This window comes from Prionailurus viverrinus, chromosome A1, assembly GCF_022837055.1.
Source record: "Prionailurus viverrinus isolate Anna chromosome A1, UM_Priviv_1.0, whole genome shotgun sequence".
NCBI classification, from domain to species: domain Eukaryota; kingdom Metazoa; phylum Chordata; class Mammalia; order Carnivora; family Felidae; genus Prionailurus; species Prionailurus viverrinus.
In genome coordinates, this window is record NC_062561.1 from 159,253,419 (window position 1) to 159,271,086 (window position 17,668).

The window sequence follows — 17,668 nt, forward strand, 5'->3', positions numbered from 1 at the left end:
GCTTCTACAGACAAACCCAGACCTTTGACACAAAGTCAGTTTGAAAGTGTGCTTTCTATGCTTAGGGATACTTCTCTGCATTTGTTTTCTTTCTCCCTTTATTACTTTGCTGCATTTTATTTGGAGGTGCAAGAAAAAGGGTACATAGGAGGACTTTGGGAAGATATAACCAGGAGCAAAATGATTAGGGTTAGGTAAGAACCACTATTATATTGTCATATGTAAAAATACCTAGGGATGAATGCTCTGTGTGAATTTTAGAGCTCTTTCTCTCCTGCAATCATAAATGGTTTTTACTTGGCTGGAATTTGGCCCCTACATAGCCACGAAGTTATCCTAAGAAGTTGGCAGCAATTTTAACAGAATCTTACAACCAAAATATCATTTGTCGTGTTGCGTTTCCAATACAGATGCTTGAGGCTGGACTAGAGTAAGTGTCTAGAACATATTCACTTACTTCTTTTTTTTTTTTTTTTTTTTTAATTTTTTTTTTTTTTCAACGTTTATTTATTTTTGGGACAGAGAGAGACAGAGCATGAACGGGGGAAGGGCAGAGAGAGAGGGAGACACAGAATCGGAAACAGGCTCCAGGCTCTGAGCCATCAGCCCAGAGCCCGACGCGGGGCTCGAACTCACGGACCGCAAGATCATGACCTGGCTGAAGTCGGATGCTTGACCGACTGCGCCACCCAGGCGCCCCATTTCACTTACTTCTTTATACCAGTCATTATGAATTGGCTAAGACCTCCTCAGATGTAAAGGAGTTACAAAACTAAAAGTTGCATGGATTAATTAACCAAAGGTACAAGGACTAGAGCAGGAAAAGGAAAAATGGGAAAACTTAACATCAGCCCCTTTAAAAACACTGAAACAAAGAAGCCTTTCCAAACCTGCAGTCAAATCTATGTATAGTATTTGACTAACATATCTGGCCACACTGGGGGAGTATGATCATTTGCACAACATATGTCAGTGAAGGCCTGAGGAATGGAATTTAAAGCATAAGATGGGCGCAGTCTTTTAGAGCCAATTATAAGAACCCAAATTTAATAATAGATATATTTTTGTGGGTACAAAGGGAGCTATAAACAGGATAGAAATCGTGCCTTAGAGGAAAAGATATGTGGGATTCTTTTCTCAGTATTTACCTTTCCTCCTTCTAAAATGCATAAAGTATTAAATGACTCCCAGCATTTTTTACACTTTTCCTCTTAATGAAATTAGTCTTTTTTTTAATCACAAAGACAATGTGTCCTTGTGAAAAACAGTGTTACGTAGTCTACCACTTATTTATAACTATTGGTATAAATTTTTCTGTGTATTCTTAAATTAATGTGATAATGTTGCATGTTCATACTTAATATATGATTTGCTGATTTTAGCAACTTTTTAATACAGCTAAAACATAATCATTGAAGAAAATTGAGAAAGTACTGAAGACGATTTTTTTTAAGTTTATTCCAAGAGAAAGAGCACATGAGCAGGGGAGGAACAGAGAGAGAGGGAGGGAGAGAGAGAACCCCAAACAGCCTCCCCGCTTTGAGCATGGACCCCAATGTGGAGCTTAAACTCACAAACCATGAGGTTATGACCTGAGCCGAGATCTAGAGCAGACACTTAACTGACTAATCCACCCAGATGCTCCAAGAAAATGGTGAAGACTTTAAAGAAAAAATACCATCATCTACCATTCTAGCACCTACAGACATGGCCACTACTTCCATCTTGGCGTATATCCCTACATGATTTTTCTCTGTGTATATATTATGTTTAAGCAGAGATAACAACAAAAATCATTAGTAGGGCCTAGAAAAGGATAAATAATGTGCTTTGTGAGAGATCAATTTTTTCTAGTTAAAAAGAGTCGTCATCGTGTAGGTTTTAAGAAAATCATTATTCAGGTATCTTGGCATTTTATTAGGGCATTTAATCTAGTCTTTATGTAGTGCTATGTTTTTGAGGGAGAAACACCTTTAAAAACTCTTCGGGGACAGTGTTCTCACAAGCAAGTGATTTAGCTGTTGTTAGCAAATTCTGGAAGAGTAGTACAGCATATATTGTTTTAAGGGATTATCGGTCATGACAAAAAAGTCCATGATAATTGTGGGGAGTTGACTGTGGCTGCACAAGCTCATGTCCCAGTGCCAAGAAAGAGGCAAAGTCAAAGTGCCCGAGCTCAATCCTACCTGGCTCAGTGGGAGAGCCATACTCCAGTAGCTAGCCCAGAATCCAACTGCGTGGCTGATTTGGCAGGTTAAAAACTCTCTAAGGGAAGCTCCAGAAATTCTTTTGGACTGCAGTTTCCTCATTTTCGTTTTTAGTTCTAAATTTCAACTCATGTCTTCATTGACTGGAATATTTTTAAACATAATTTTTTCAGGGAGGGAGCACGAATGGTGATTTTCTGAACATGCTTTTGTGCTGGCTTCACACAAGAAATAAATACAAAATTGTACAACATCCTTGGTGAGCAATTCTGTTCCCTCAAAATTCTATACATGTTGCTCCAAGATTGTCTGGCTTTCTGTGCTGTAGAGATGTGTGGGGAAGCCTAATTTTAATTTATTTTTAGAAATTCTGTTTTTCCTGTCTTAGTGCATATACAATTTTGTTGTTGTCCTTACAATTTAAAAAAAATTGCCAGGAGGTACGTATTTATCTGTTTCTCTTTATTAATTGTTTTCCTGAGAATGTCTTATTGAATTATTGCTTTTATTTTGGTTTAGCCCTCATGGCAATAAAAATAATTATCTTATTGATTTCTAACTATGGGATGGGACAGGATGCAAAATCTTTTGTCTATTATATATTGCAGAGCCTTTCCCATTAAAAAAAGAAGAAAGTTTGGTAGTTAATTAAGCTTAGTAGCTGTTTTGTTTAAAAAACAACACCATACTATATGTAGCACCCAGAACATATGCCAATAGCTATAAAGTAGAGACCTTAGGCATCATCATTCAATGAATTGTTTTATCAGAAGCTAAAGATACACTTTTAATAAATAATATGAAAATAATGTGCTTTTAAATCAAGCATCTGTGATATACAAATTGTTATGTCATTGGATAGGGAAAGGCTAGTAAAAAACAGTAAGTACTTTGCCTTTATAAGTGAGCACATAAATGTATCAACATTGTATCATATAGTGATAGTATGCCTTTCATTATTGTGCTTTGAATTTATGAGCCTAATTATCGAAGACCTTAGATCTCACCAAAATTGTCTCTGAAAAGTTGTACCTTATGGCATATGGAATTGCAATCAAATGTTAACAAAATATCAAAGGAATTGAATGGAAGGTAAATTTACTGGCTTCAGAGTAAATCATAAGTCCTGGAAACCTGATGGACAATTGGTTAAATATTATTCCTGAAATATACTCTTTTAAATTATATATTTGTTTTCATTCTTCTCTTTAGATTTTATTAGCTTCTCAAAGATAATGGCATGACTGATTGAAAAGGGACAATAACCTGAAATCATGCTCATAGCAAAATAACCAGTTTCATCTGAGGGCTGCAAATGTATGATTCTTGTCATAAAGTCAGCAACATTTTATCATACAAAAATGTGCATCATAGCTTGTTTTTATTTTAAATTTTATATATTATATTTTATAATGTATATATTATATATAATAATATATATTATATGTTATATTTTATATATTTTATTATTTTATATTTTATTTTATATTTATTTTATTATTTTAAAAACAGTTCATTTGTGAAAGCAAAACCTAAAGGAAAGTTGATGCCATCAAATCTTTTATGTTTCAGTCAGCATTATTACAGAATGCTAAGTAAATGTATAGAGCAGTGTGTTAGTATCATAAAAAATTTTTAAAAACTCTATTCCTAATTTTTGTTTTGTTTTTACCAATTACTTCAGGTGACTCATATGTCACTGGTCTTCTGAGTACATTTTGAGTTACACTGAAATAATTCTTTTTTTTAAATTATTATTATTTTTTATTTTTTTTTTTTTTTAAGAGAGAGATAGAGTATAAGCAGGGGAGGGGCAGAGGGAGAAAGAGAGAGAGAGGATCCCAAGCAGGCTCCGCGCCTAGTGTGGAGCCCACCACAGGGCTCAGTCTCACTCCTGTGAGATCATAATCTGAGCCAAAATCAAGAGTTAGGAGCTTAACCAACTGAGCCACCCAGGTGCCCCAAGATAATTCTTACAGAGTGCATAGCACAGTGCTTGGCACACATCAGCATTTGTTTCTTGTTTTTTGTTCTCTTTCTCTCTTTCTTCTTTCCTTCCTTCCTTCCTTCCTTCCTTCCTTCCTTCCTTCCTTCTTTCCTCCCTCCCTCTCTTTCTTTCTTTCTTTCTTTCTTTGTAGATAATCTTTCCACCCTGGCTCTTGTACCTACTGTTCTCTGTCATGTTCTGGCGATAGCGTGACTGAAGCACATTAAGAGTGCTGAAGTTTCTAAGAGTCATTGAATCACATGGGTGCCTTTGGTTGGAGCAAGTACTAACCGTGTTTTTCTCTAATTTTCGTAGGACCTTGTCTAGGGAGCTATTCCTTCTTTCTTTTCCTCTTTGTTTAATGATTCCTTTAGATTGCATATTAGTTCAGTCTTCTTCATCATAAACTGTTTCAAAATATATCCTTTGAAATTGCTCAAGCTCCCATTTTATCTTCCTTTCTAACCCTCAGTGCCAAAATTCTTGTTTGAAATCATTGAAGAAAAGAGTGTCCAGAGAAAGAGGAGAGAAACCAAAAGCAGATGTTGATAAATGCCTGTGTGTGTGTGTGGGGGGGGGGGGGGGGTTGGGATGGGGGGGGTGGGTAGGAAGGAGAAATCAGTGAACAGGTCAAAGAAAAAGCAATTAATAGGTAGGGGGACCTGGGTGTTGCAGTGTCATTAATGGGAAGACTGGAAAAAGGGTCTAGGCTGGTAATTGCAGAATTATGGGGGCTGTGGAAAGACCCTGGATTGGAGATGGGGATATTGTTGGTGCTCTTTGGAGCTGTCTCTTTTATGCTTGGGAGGGTGCTGAGTAAGTGGAGATTCTGCACTGATGACTCTTCAATGTACATGGATTTATGTAATGAACATCAGTAAAGCAAAAAAAGTTGAAATCAGTGTTCACTTATACAAAAAAGAGTTAAGTGTGGCCTAGATGCATCACATGTTACAGATTTCTTGGATTGTTTGCCAGTTGTTTACAGGTAAATAGATTCACTTGTTAATTGAGTAGTATCAAGTAAGAAAGACAATATTTGGAAAGAACTCAGGAGTGAATTCTAAACATATGTTTATCTTAATCATTAGGACATCAGGCTTTTTGGTTGGTTATTTACATTAATGTTAGCATCCCTGGATTTTTTTCTTTTGTAAATCAAGTCAGTCCATTCCTACATAGTCTAATTGGAGCTCAAGAGCAGAATTTTTAGACTTAAGTACATTCCAGAGATATAGCACTCTGAAATCTGCAGATGCAACTTTGAAGAAAAACATTTCTTTTATAGGAAATTGATCAAGTACTTTTATATTCACATTCGAATTTTGGTTTCACTTAGTACTTGGGTTAACCATTGCTTCATTGAATGTAATTTTGTGACTGGCTTTTTTTGTGCTTTCTTAAAAGATGGGTAGACTCTGGAAAATCTGAAACCAAGCATCTATTCCACTGAATAATGAAAGCTAAATAGGAAGCTGAATGACTAATGGATTTTAAAATAGTGCATTTAGAAGATAATGAAGGTTCTTAGGACCAGCTATAGGGACAAGAGTTTGCAGAGACACATGTTAGGTGTGGTGGTATCGGCCTGAATGCTAAAAACATAGTTCAGGGGACACCCAGTGGTTAAAAGGAGGAAATTCTTTGCTATGGTAATGTTCAAAAAGTGATGGAATAAAATATTTCTAGCTTTAGCAATGATGATACATTGTTGATTTTGTCTATTTTTTTTTTCAAAGTTTATTTATTTTTGGGACAGAGAGAGACAGAGCATGAACGGGGGAGGGGCAGAGAGAGAGGGAGACACAGAATCGGAAACAGGCTCCAGGCTCTGAGCCATCAGCCCAGAGCCTGACGCGGGGCTCGAATTCGCGGACCGCGAGATCGTGACCTGGCTGAAGTTGGACGCTTAACCGACTGCGCCACCCAGGCGCCCCTATTTTGTCTTTCTAAATTAGCATATGTTAGGGGTGTCTGTGTGTGTATTTTAAGAAGGAGGCTTGATTTTGACCTCTTATATAAATTTTCTTCAAATATTTGAAAACTTCACAATTATGAAATTGTAAATCTATATGATTAAACTCTTCCTTTAACAAAAACATAAATGGTGTTTTAAAATGGAAAATAACTGAGAGCCTTGAATAAGAAAACAATTCATCCTTTTTTATCTAGAAATTCCCAGTCTGAGAATTTGTTTCAAGTGCATAATCAGAGGTGTACATGATGGCACAAGGATCTTCATCACTGTATTTAAAATAATGACAAACTGGGAGAGAAACAAACATACAGCAGTAATGAATTGGTGAAGTTACCACACAGATGTAGTAACTGAGGTATCTTGAACACCATGCTTCAAAGAACATTTAGTGAAGAAAAGTGTTTATGTTAGGTTAAAAAAAAAAGATGAAGGAATTACAATTTCACTTATATACTGTATTTATAACATTGTGAATATTTTTTTATTTGCACAAGATTAGAAAAATAACTGAAAGTAGCTGTCTTGATTGACAGGAATTTGAGTAATTTACATTTCTTTTTTCTACTTTTTATTCTAAATGTATTTTTTTAATCAGAAGGAAAAGAATAAAGATCATCAGGTTATAAAAAAATAATGAAAGTGTTTTCAACAGTGATCGGAACTAAATCTGTGCATATGTCTGCTTACACATTAAAGAGAGAAGTATTTTAGATGTGAGCCTTTTTTCTTTAGAACCCCTTAGAGATCCAGCAGCTGCTACTCCTCTGTGTGTGTGTGTGTGTGTGTGTTTATGTACAGGGACAAGCAAATGTGCATGTTTGACTAGAAGTGTGTCTCTTACATATGGACAGAGAATTAGGTAGCTTAGAGGGCAAGGATTCATAATTATTTTCAGTTCATAGTCCCTATGGAATCTGATGAAAACTGATCTTTTCCTCTGAAAAGTACATACATATGTGTGTACAAAACATACTCCCAAAATGTGACATACAATTTAAGGACATTTAGAGGTACACGCCATCCCCAGCCCTGAAGGGGCAATCTTGTTGAGTAGATATATTTAGGAGGTACCATCCAATAATAATTCCCAGTTAGCTTGTTGTCTGTAATTCCACCATTAGCAACTTACTTAACCTTTGAGTTAAACATTGCTTTCTCCTGGATCCTCTTTTAAATTCTGAGTATTCCTAGGAGAGATAATATATCAATTATTAACACCTTAGTGAGAAGTATTTTGACAAGAGAAGATTGGTAAGGGTAGTTGAGAACTAGAGAGCATTTGATAATAATAGCTAACACAAATATAGGCATTGTACACACCCACATACATGCACCCTCTTATAATAATCTCATTCTCCTGGTGAGGAAATTGAGGGAAAGCTTGATTAAATAACTTGTCCAAGGTTATACAGGTATTTGGTAGTGAAGTCCAGAATTGACTCAGTTTACAGAGTCAGGGCTTTTAACTACTATCTTGATAATATTCATAAAATTACCTATTTTAAGAATTCTGTCTATTTGGGGCAACTGGATGGCTCAGTCATTTAAGCACCCAACTTTGGCTCAGGTCATGATCTCACCGTTTGTGAGCTGGAGCCCCACATCGGGCTCTGAGCTGACAGCTCGGAGCCTGGAGCCTGCTTCAGATTCTGTGTCTCCCTTTCTCTCTGTCCCTCCCCCGTACACGCTCTGTCTCTCAAAACTTAATAAAAAGTTTTTAAAAAATAAAAAGAAGAAGAATTCTATCTAAGGCTAACACCATAGACTTTCTTACTACTGTTGTCAATTTTTGTAAATCTTTCCTTCTTTCCTCCTTGTGTTGTACCCTCTTTTCATTCAAGAAGTTTATAAAGTAAGATTAAGTCATTCCACAGGAATAAAAGGCACAGCATAGGGAATATTGCCAATGATATTGTAATAGCGTGTATGACAGATGGTAGTTGCACTTGTGATGAGCACAACATAACACTTGGAGTTGTTGAATCACTATGTTGCACACGTGAAACTAATGTAACGTTGTGTGTCAACTATACTTTACTAAAAAAATGAGTTAAAAAAGGAAGATTAAATCATTCCTATTTCCTTGAACCTGAAATGAAGAAAGTGCATTCTCTCTCCATGGGGTCAGAAATGCAACATGGAGGAAAGCTGGGTCACAGCAGACAGAGTCAGGAAAAGGCTAGCATTGGGGCTGCTTAGCAAGACAGCCACCCAGGACTAGAAAGACTTGAGTTGGCGTGGTGATGATGAGTAGGTACTGAGTGGTTAGAAAATAAACACACTCAATGAAGTGCAGCTACCATAGTCTGTGTTATTAAGACCATTGTGCATGAGGCATTTCCCTCAGTAAGTGAATTTCTATGCAATGAGTTAATGGTAAGATTTATTCATTATGACTTATTTATCACTGTTTCCCAGGGGCTAATATATCCTATGTATTACATTGCATTTGTGGTAGCATACATTTATACTTCTTTTGGTAATAAAGGCAACTTGTATTTATTTGTAGACTATTTACAACCATGGTATAAAGGATCATTTGTAGATAAGAGTCAAGCTTTATAATTGGTACTGTTGGGGGATAGGCCTACCCTTTTGAAAGACAATTATTTTCTAGATACTACTTTCTGGTAAAGCATGTGTTTTTGGGGCGCCTGGGTGGCTCAGTCAGTTGAGCATCTGACTTCGGCTCAGGTCATGATCTCACGGTCTATGAGTTCGAACCCCACGTCCAGCTCTGTGCTGACAGCTCAGAGCCTGGAGCCTGCCTTGGACTCTGTGTCCCCCCTCTCTCTCTGCCCCTCCCCCACTCATGCTCTGCCTCTCTCTGTCTCAGAAATAAACGTTAAAAAAAAAAGCATGTGTTTTCATGTGGAAACACAATATTTCTTGTCATTTTATAGGGTAACTATTAAGTAATGGAACTGATTTGTTAACAAATATGTCAAAACATATATTTTAATGAGAGTTTTTATCCTGAAAACTACTACATTTCATAAAGTCTTAAGAAACCATTGATCTAAAAATGTACTGATTGAAAAATGCTAAGAAAAGAAAAACTATAAATTAATCTCTGACCATAGATTTTCTGTACTTATTTTTTTATTGAAGTATAATTAATGTACAGTGTTTTATGTTTCAGGTGTACAATATGATTCAGTAATTTTATACATTATTCATTGATCGTCACAATAAGTGTACTCTTAATCCCTTTATCTATGTCACCCATGCCCCCACCCACCTCCCCTCTTATACTATTTTTAAGAAGCATCTGTGGGCACCTGGGTGGCTCAGTTGGTTACGTATCTGACTTCAGCTCAGGTCATGATCTCACGTATCATGAGTTTGAGCCCCGCATTGGGCTCTGTGCTGACAGCTAGGAGCCTGAAGCCTGCTTCAGATTCGTACCTCCCTCTCTGCCCCTCCCCTGCTCATGGTCTGTCTCTCTCTCTCTCTCTTAAAAATAAATGAACATTAAAAAACTTATTAAAAAAAAGAAGCATCTGTATGTAAGAGGTATGGAAAAGGAAAGAAAATGGTGACTTCCTATCAATAAAATGAAATCCAGTGGTAACCTGAAAATTTATATAGTTAAGCTACTTTCCATTGTTCAAATAATATTGATATTAATTCTACTTTTACATTCAGAACACAAAAGCATTTCATCTTTCCATCAATATTTTTTTTCACTAAAATCATTTGTTAATCCAGTTCAGTAGCTTTCTCATATTTACCGTATATGAATCTGATTAGTTTTTGGTAGGTTCAAAAACTTAAATCTCCTTTGAGAGCATAAATTTGTTTTGCATCCAAGGATAATCAAATAATGTGTTGCAGTTTCTGAAAAAAGTTCAACAAAGAGTTTCACAAATATCTTGAGAAATTATTTGAGCATGCCAGCAGCCACATTGAACCTTTGAGGATTTCAATACTCGTTTAATGCAAAAGTTCTTGTATATCTGTGTGCTCAAAAATTTTGTGACCTATAATGTCTGACTCTTAAAGGCTGTACTCTTAAGGGCTCCCCAAAGAATATTTGCTATTAGTTTGGTAGAAAGGTAGGCTATCTCCATTTTCTTGCTCTTTGGATGGAGAAGAAAATCACTGGTTTTGTGGCTGCAGGAACTCTAACCAACTCCCTGGAAGAGAAAGACATCATGTCAGCTGGGACAGAACTCTTGCCCCACATGTAGATTTTGTCATCACTGGAAGTGTTTGAGGAATGGACATCTAAAAACCAACTTGCCCCTTTGTTCATACCCTATTTATTCATCATTCTTACTTGGATTTGTTAAGCTTCATGGATTGGTGGGTTCATCACATTTGGAAATGATTTGGTCATTATCTCTTCATATATTTTGGTTTGCTCCATCTCTCTTCTCTTCTTTGGAGGCTGCAGTTATACACATATTAGCTGCTTGAAGTTGTCCCACAGCTCACTGATCCTCTCTTCCCTAGCCTCTAGTCTTCACTCACTGTTTCGTTTTGGGTAGTTTCTATTGCTATGTGTCCATGTTCACTAATTGTTTCTTTTGTGATATCTCATCAGTTCTTAATCCCGGTATATTTTTCATTTCAGACATTGTATTTTATATCTTTAGAAGTTTGATTTGGGCGGCTTTTAAGAAAATACTTTTCATGTCTCTCCTTAAGTTACTTTTAAAAAGCTTTTTATTTTGAAATAGATTCTCAGGAAGTTGTGAAGATGATAGTATGAGAGGTCCCCTGTACCCTTCATACAGTTTTCCCAGTGGTTACATCTTACGTAATTATAGTATAATATCAAAAGTAGGAAATTGACATTGGAACATGTGTATGTAAGTTCTATACCACTTTATTACATGTACCCAGACTTCAGGTTTCCAAATGGCATGCACGTGCATGCAGATCTCTGGGGCTCTCTCTTGCAGCTCTCTTTCTGGTGCTCTCCCTGTGAACCTCTTGAGCCCCCTTGGTCTGTGGAGCTCCCAGTTCTATCTCCTGAATCCATAGAGACTGATGGTTTCTGCCTAGGTTCCTTTTCCACATTCCACATTCCACGTTCCACGTTCAGGCAGCCTGGGAACTCTCCAGACAGAAAGCTGGAACAGCCCTAGGGCTCACCTCTCTTGTTTCCCATACAGGGAACATCATGCTGCCTGGTGTCCAGAGTCTGAGGACCACTGTTTCATTTAATTCTCTGGCAGTTTTTTAGTTGTTCAAAGTAGGAACACTCCTCACCTTGGAATCTAAATTTCCTTACATTTTTTAATCTAAATTTCCTTATGTACAAACTTCATAAATATAAAAGGGAGACAAACTTATACTTGAAAGGAGATGTGGCCCAACTTACAAACTGAAATTCCTTCATTTACTGGAAAGGTGTGTTTGTTTTGTTTGTTTTTTTTTTAATTTTTTTTTCAACGTTTATTTATTTTTGGGACAGAGAGAGACAGAGCATGAATGGGGGAGGGGCAGAGAGAGAGGGAGACACAGAATCAGAAACAGGCTCCAGGCTCTGAGCCATCAGCCCAGAGCCTGGCGCGGGGCTCGAACTCGCAGACCACGAGATCATGACCTGGCTGAAGTCGGACGCTTAACCGACTGCGCCACCCAGGCGCCCCTTGTTTGTTTTGTTTTTAAGAAGGAGGCTTTTTAGCATTAGCCCCGTTAAGTAGTCCTGGGCTCCTCTTAGCCAGCATTTACTGAGTAATCTTGATATGCCTGCCTGGGGGCTAGATGCATCACATTTATACTTCCATGTAATCCCCAGAGCTCACCCAGGCCTGGGAATACAATGTGTTCCCACCAGTCAGTCACTGGGTAGAGCTCTCAGAAGGGTGTCATCTCTGTTTGGAAAAAAAGAAAAATTAGTCCTACTTTGAAGGCTGCTTTTGTCCAACCTAAAAAGCTTAAAAGCAAACCTGAAAAGGATCAAAGTGTTTCCAAATAACTTAATCGTGTCCATTATTAGAATCATGGCTAGACCTAAGAAAAAACCACTTTTTAACCAATGAAAAAAAATGTTTTTTTTTTCTGATTGTATAAGTAATAAAAGCTGACAGAAAATTCGCAGCAGCCACTGAGTTAAAACCAGGTCCAGTGGCATTGCCTTGAGGAGATCAGCCTATTCCACTGCTACTTGATCAAGAACTTTGAGTCTCTCTAGAGCAGGGATTTGCAACCTGTGGGCCACTCCTCAGACCATTCTTCATCTCCTTTGATTCTCACAATCTCCATCTTAGATATGGGTATGGTTATTCTTTTTTTCAGATGAGAAAAATAGTGCTTAGAAATGTTCACAAATTTGTCCACAGTCTCAACGGGCATTTGGTGGAGCCAGGATTCTTGCCATACATATCAAAAGATAGAGCCTTTATTCTAGGGAACGTGGCACCTTTCTTTGTGGTCACTAAAGTCTCAGGGCAACATGAGGCTTCACTCAGGGCCTTCCCTGAGATTTTAGGAGATTGTGACATAACAGCTCTTTGCTTGGCTCTTAGAACTTCATTGTTACTTTGAAAACAGTTTTTAAGACTTGAGTTCTGATTCATTCAATAAATTTTTTTATTGGGAATTACCACAGACGTACAAAAAAAAAGGTATGTAATTCATTCTTTTCATACCTTTCTGCAGCTGCAGATAGAATTGCTCTCATCTGTGTATTCTTCACTGAACTTCTCTGCTCAAGCATGGGATGCCTCTTTTATGGGTCTCATGGCTGGCTGGCAGACTTTTGGAGGTAGGAGAGGCTGCTTAAAGTCCGTGTGGATTCATAGTCCATGGAAACAGGGCCTCATGACTGCGTTCATGACTGCAGGAGAGATCACACACTTTTCTCTGTAAATTCCCCAGACTTGGTGTCCTGGAGTTTGAGTCTAGTGGAGGAAAATAAGGCACGGAGTATCGTACTTCTGTCCCTGTTGATCATTAGGACTGAGGGCCTGGCATGCTCGACTACAAGGGGCCAGTGACTCAGCCAGGCCTGTGACCTGACGTTAGGGATGAGGGGCAGTCTCTTCCTGCCAGTTTCCTTTCTATAAAACTTAAGTTAAACAAAGAAGTGCTCATAATTATTACAAAGGGTGTGATTGGTTGGCAAGGAGAAATCTGCCTGATGGCTTTTAGTCTATGGGTTTATAGAAATGAAAAAAAAAAATTAACTCAAAATCTGAATTCCTATAGTATTGGCATCCTCACTTAATGTCTTAATCTTTTAAAGACTAGAGCATTTCTGTATGTTAGGACAAATGCAGAGTCATAGCCAAGTGAGCTTGTTTAGAGAGTTTCTGCTTTGCGTGAGTGGATGGATTCTGTTCTGTCTGAGGGTAGATCCTGCCCTATCACCAGTTAGTGAATATGCAGACCTAACCAGGTGGGAGAGGTGTTCAGGCCAGAGTGTGATTTCTAAGGACCAGTGCTGATGGTAAGGTAATGGGAAAGTGAGGGTAAAGAAGATAACTGCAAAACTAAGCACAAGGTGAGGTGAAGCCAGAGGACTTTGAGAACTTTTCAGCTGGAGATAAGGGAGGACTCAAGAGGGCTAGATGGTTACCAGAGAAGATCAGGAAGCAGGCTGAAGCTGGAAGAAACCGATGATCTCAAACATACCTGACTCTAGGGTCATCCTAAATCTCTATCACTTCAGTTTAAGTATCTTCATCCAACATCCTATTTCATCTCATACCAAATATGCCTGTGCCTGCCATTCTTCATTTGCTCTAACTTCTTTCAGTTTCTCCAACTTGCCAAGCCCATTCCTATCTTAGGGCCTTTGCACATGCTACTCTGTCTACCTAGAATGCCTCCTCTCCCACATCCCTTATTTCCATGATTGGGTTATTTGTAGTCAGATCTCAATCAAATGTCATTTCTTTGTGTATCCCATCTGGAACAATTCTCAGCCAGTCATTTGCTGTTACGTTACCCTATTTTACTGTGTTTATAGCAGGCATCACTCACTGAAATCATTTTGTTTTTTGTTGACTTATTTAGAGTCTGATTGCTCCTACTGGAATGTAAGCACTATGAGAGCAGGAGTTTTTTTTCTGCTTAATTGGTCATTACATCCCCACTGCTTAGAATAGGACCAGGTTCATAGCCAGGGTTCAGTAAATGCCTGTCCAATGAGTGAATGAATGAAGGGATGCATGAAGTCAGACACAATTGAACAAAGACTGCCAAGACTTACATACAGCCCAAAACATCTGTAATTAAATGTTGGTTACTAACCTGAGAATGAGGAGTATGATCTGGTTTATGTGTACATTTCTAAGCTTTTGTATTGTGTTTTAAGAAACTAATATAAGGGCTTAATAAATATTAGATTTAGTCCTTTGTAGATTAGGTTATATAGGGTCAGAAGGTAAGGCAAGCTTTGGAGTGACAGGTCCTACCCACAGGAAAGCCAAGAGATCCTCATTTGAGTTAAAAGTTATTGAATTTAAGAAATGAAAATAAAAAGTAAATCTTGAGTTCATATGAAGGGAAAACAAAAATCAGCAAATATATCAAGTTTAAATAGTTATTTTTTTTAACTTAATAGTTTTATAACTCAGCCAAAAACCAAGTTTTTTTAAATTCTCTTGGGCAAATTCTCACTGACGCATTAAAGTGGAATTCATTTACAGATGAGGCAGGGTCTGGCATGCATGGATGGGGGCTTTGACTTAGTGGATAGGAGCTGTTGCTAGGGCAGGATTAGAACATGACCTTCCTTGATTATAGTTGAGACCAAAGGCTAATAACTGGAGTGCGGGGCAGCTATGGCCCACAGGACAGTGGCCTCATCTTTCTGGGCTTCAGTCTCCTCACTGGGAAGTGAGGAGGTTGAAATGAGTAATGGGATTAAAACCAATACCCCATTGCTGTATTCTTGTCTTTATTTCTTAGGTCTGGTACCTTACACTGAATCCATGAATACACTATGGCCATCAGAAGCTATTTGTTAATACACTTTATATTTTGAAGAGACTTGCAACCTGGATAAAATTGAGGCCATCCCCTCTTTTCACCATCTCCCATACCACACTCACAACACTAGCTCTTTAGCAGCCTCTTTTATTTCTGTCCTGTTTATCTAAGATTCTTTTCTTCCCTTGGCCGATGGTACTGCATGTGTGCTTGGGAGAGACTATTTAGTCCGCAGGCCATGCCTGGGAGCCTGGGACTCCTGCAAATGCCTGTGAGGCCCCTCAGATACCATTTCATGAACACAAGTCCACCCTGTTGCCTCAGTGACTTTCCTGAAGTGCTTGAGTGTGGTCAGCCAGTGGATTCAGAAACATGATACTTTGAGGACAACAAGCTAGGTTTTGACTTTTCTGCTTCCTAAGGTAATATTTAACCTGCAGGAAGAAGCGGCTTCAGCTCAAGAGTCCGTGACAGGCATTTAAAAAAAAAAAAGTAAGCAGTATGACTCTTGCTAAATGTTAACAAGTTAAACCACATTGCTTCCAATTATGTATGTATGTATTTACTTATTTATTTTGAGAGAGAGGGAGAGAGAGCGGGGGAAGGGCAGAGAGAGGGAGAGAGAATCCCAAGCAGGCTTCATGCTGCCAGCACAGAGCCTGATGTGGGGCTTGAACTCACCAACCATGAGACCGTGACCTGAGCAAAATCAAGAGTTGCATGTTTAACCAACTGAGCCACCCAAGCTCCCCTCAATTATATGTTTTTAAAATTTTTACCATATAGACATACAACTTTTTAATATATTATGTATCAGCATTATTGCCCTTCCTATAGTCAATGCTTATAGTACATTATTCACATTTTATAGATGTTGGAGGATAATCGATTTGACATTATAAAACTGGATAGTTTATAAGCTTGCCTCTTTGAAATGCGGATATTCGTAAGAGATATATCAAGGCCTTGTTGAGAAAGAAGCTGTGTATTTTACCTTTCCTTTTTTCTCCCCTCCATTTAATGTTCTTTTTCAGTTAAAATAGTATAGTTTTGTAAGAAAACACAAAAAAGCACGAAGAAGAATATTTTAAAAAATTGCTCTTAACTGCACCATCAGAAAATAACCTCATAGGAACTTCAGTGATCATACTGTACATACTATTTTATAAGCTGACTTTTCTTTATGTAAAATATGAATAACGTTTTCATTTAATGAAATGTTCTTCTAAACATGATTTTTAATAACTGCATGATATTTCATCCTGTAGCTGTCTATAACAGACTTCTATTGTGGGAGGCAGTACAGATAGGTAAGAGAACAGGGTCTGAAGCAGACGTCCTATTTCTGACTAGCTGTGACCATCGCTGAGTTATGTGTTCATCCCATTCCTCAGTCTCCTTACCCACAAAATGAGGATAAAAATAGGACCAGCATTATACCGTTTCCTTTGAAAATTAAGTAGGTTATGACACATGGTACTTAAAACACTTAGAGCACTTACAGTAATGCTCTAAATAGATACTCTTACTGAAGTATTATTACTCTATTTTTATCTATAATTCTATTATTCTAATAGAATAATTGCCTGGCACATGGTAAGTACTCAATAAATATTCATTATTATTACCTATATTGCTTTCAGCTTTTTGATCCAATAATACTGTGAATATCTTTGAAGAAAAAAAAAAGGCTTTTGCTTTCTCTTCTTACTTCCCTAAGATAAACTTTTAGAAGTAGAATTCTGTCTTTGCAACTTATTGCTAAATCACCCTCTATAGAGGTTGTGCTAGCATGCCCTGTCTATAGTGCTGTAAGAGAGAAAGCCACCCACTCCACAGCGAGTGATGTTGTTTCCAGAAGTGCTTCGTGGTGGAAATGGCAACTTCCCATGAGGATCTTTGTAGTTCTCCAGAATCATTGACCATTGAATAATTGGGATTTATTCAGCTTCCTCTTCCTTTTCAGTGTTTATATAGTCTTCAGACGAAGATGAACAATTTAAAAACCTTAAACATGTTTAATTTTTGTGTGCTTAGTATATTAGTCTGAAGTTTGCTTCAGAAGATATTTGTATCGATATGAAAATTTAACTTGTCTACATTGTTAGGATGGTTTACCCCAGTGAAACTAAAATATATACTTTCTTATTTTTAAGAAAAAAGCGACAAGCCTTGGGAGCAGTCAGCCTTCCAGAACCCATGCTGGTGGAACAGCCCCGGCCACCAAGGTCAGTCATTTCCTGAGCATGAAAAGACTCCTGCTCTACAACAGGTCTATCATTAGTGGGTGGAGTCTGTAGAGAAGGCAAATAGTACTTGTATATCATGGTAAGTTTTGAACAAAGTATTGTTTCTATGCTGGGGGTGGGGAGGAGAATGTAATTTCTTAATAATGGTTTGAACAATTTAAAACCTAGTAAAATCATTGATTCTACAATTTTTCTTGGCATATAATAAGTGTTCAGTAAATATTCTTATCATAATATCTATAGATAATATTGTACTTTTACACATAATGTAAGTATAAATATAGCACTTTCACTTCTTCAGAAAATAATTCAGATTCTCTTGATGAGCATTAGCCACACTAGGCTCTCTGCTAAA

At 37.6% G+C, this 17,668-nt stretch overlaps 1 protein-coding gene across 10 annotated transcripts in view; it reads left to right on the forward strand.

The window, feature by feature from the left end:
- Window positions 1–17,668, forward strand: part of CAST (calpastatin) — a 109,948-nt gene that overhangs the window by 15,507 nt on the left and 76,773 nt on the right. For all 10 annotated transcript variants that reach the window (XM_047876806.1, XM_047876904.1, XM_047876795.1 and 7 more), the window contains exon 3: window positions 17,221–17,292. In XM_047876806.1, coding sequence (XP_047732762.1) covers window positions 17,221–17,292 — 72 coding nt within the window. The remainder of the gene's footprint in view (window positions 1–17,220; window positions 17,293–17,668) is intronic.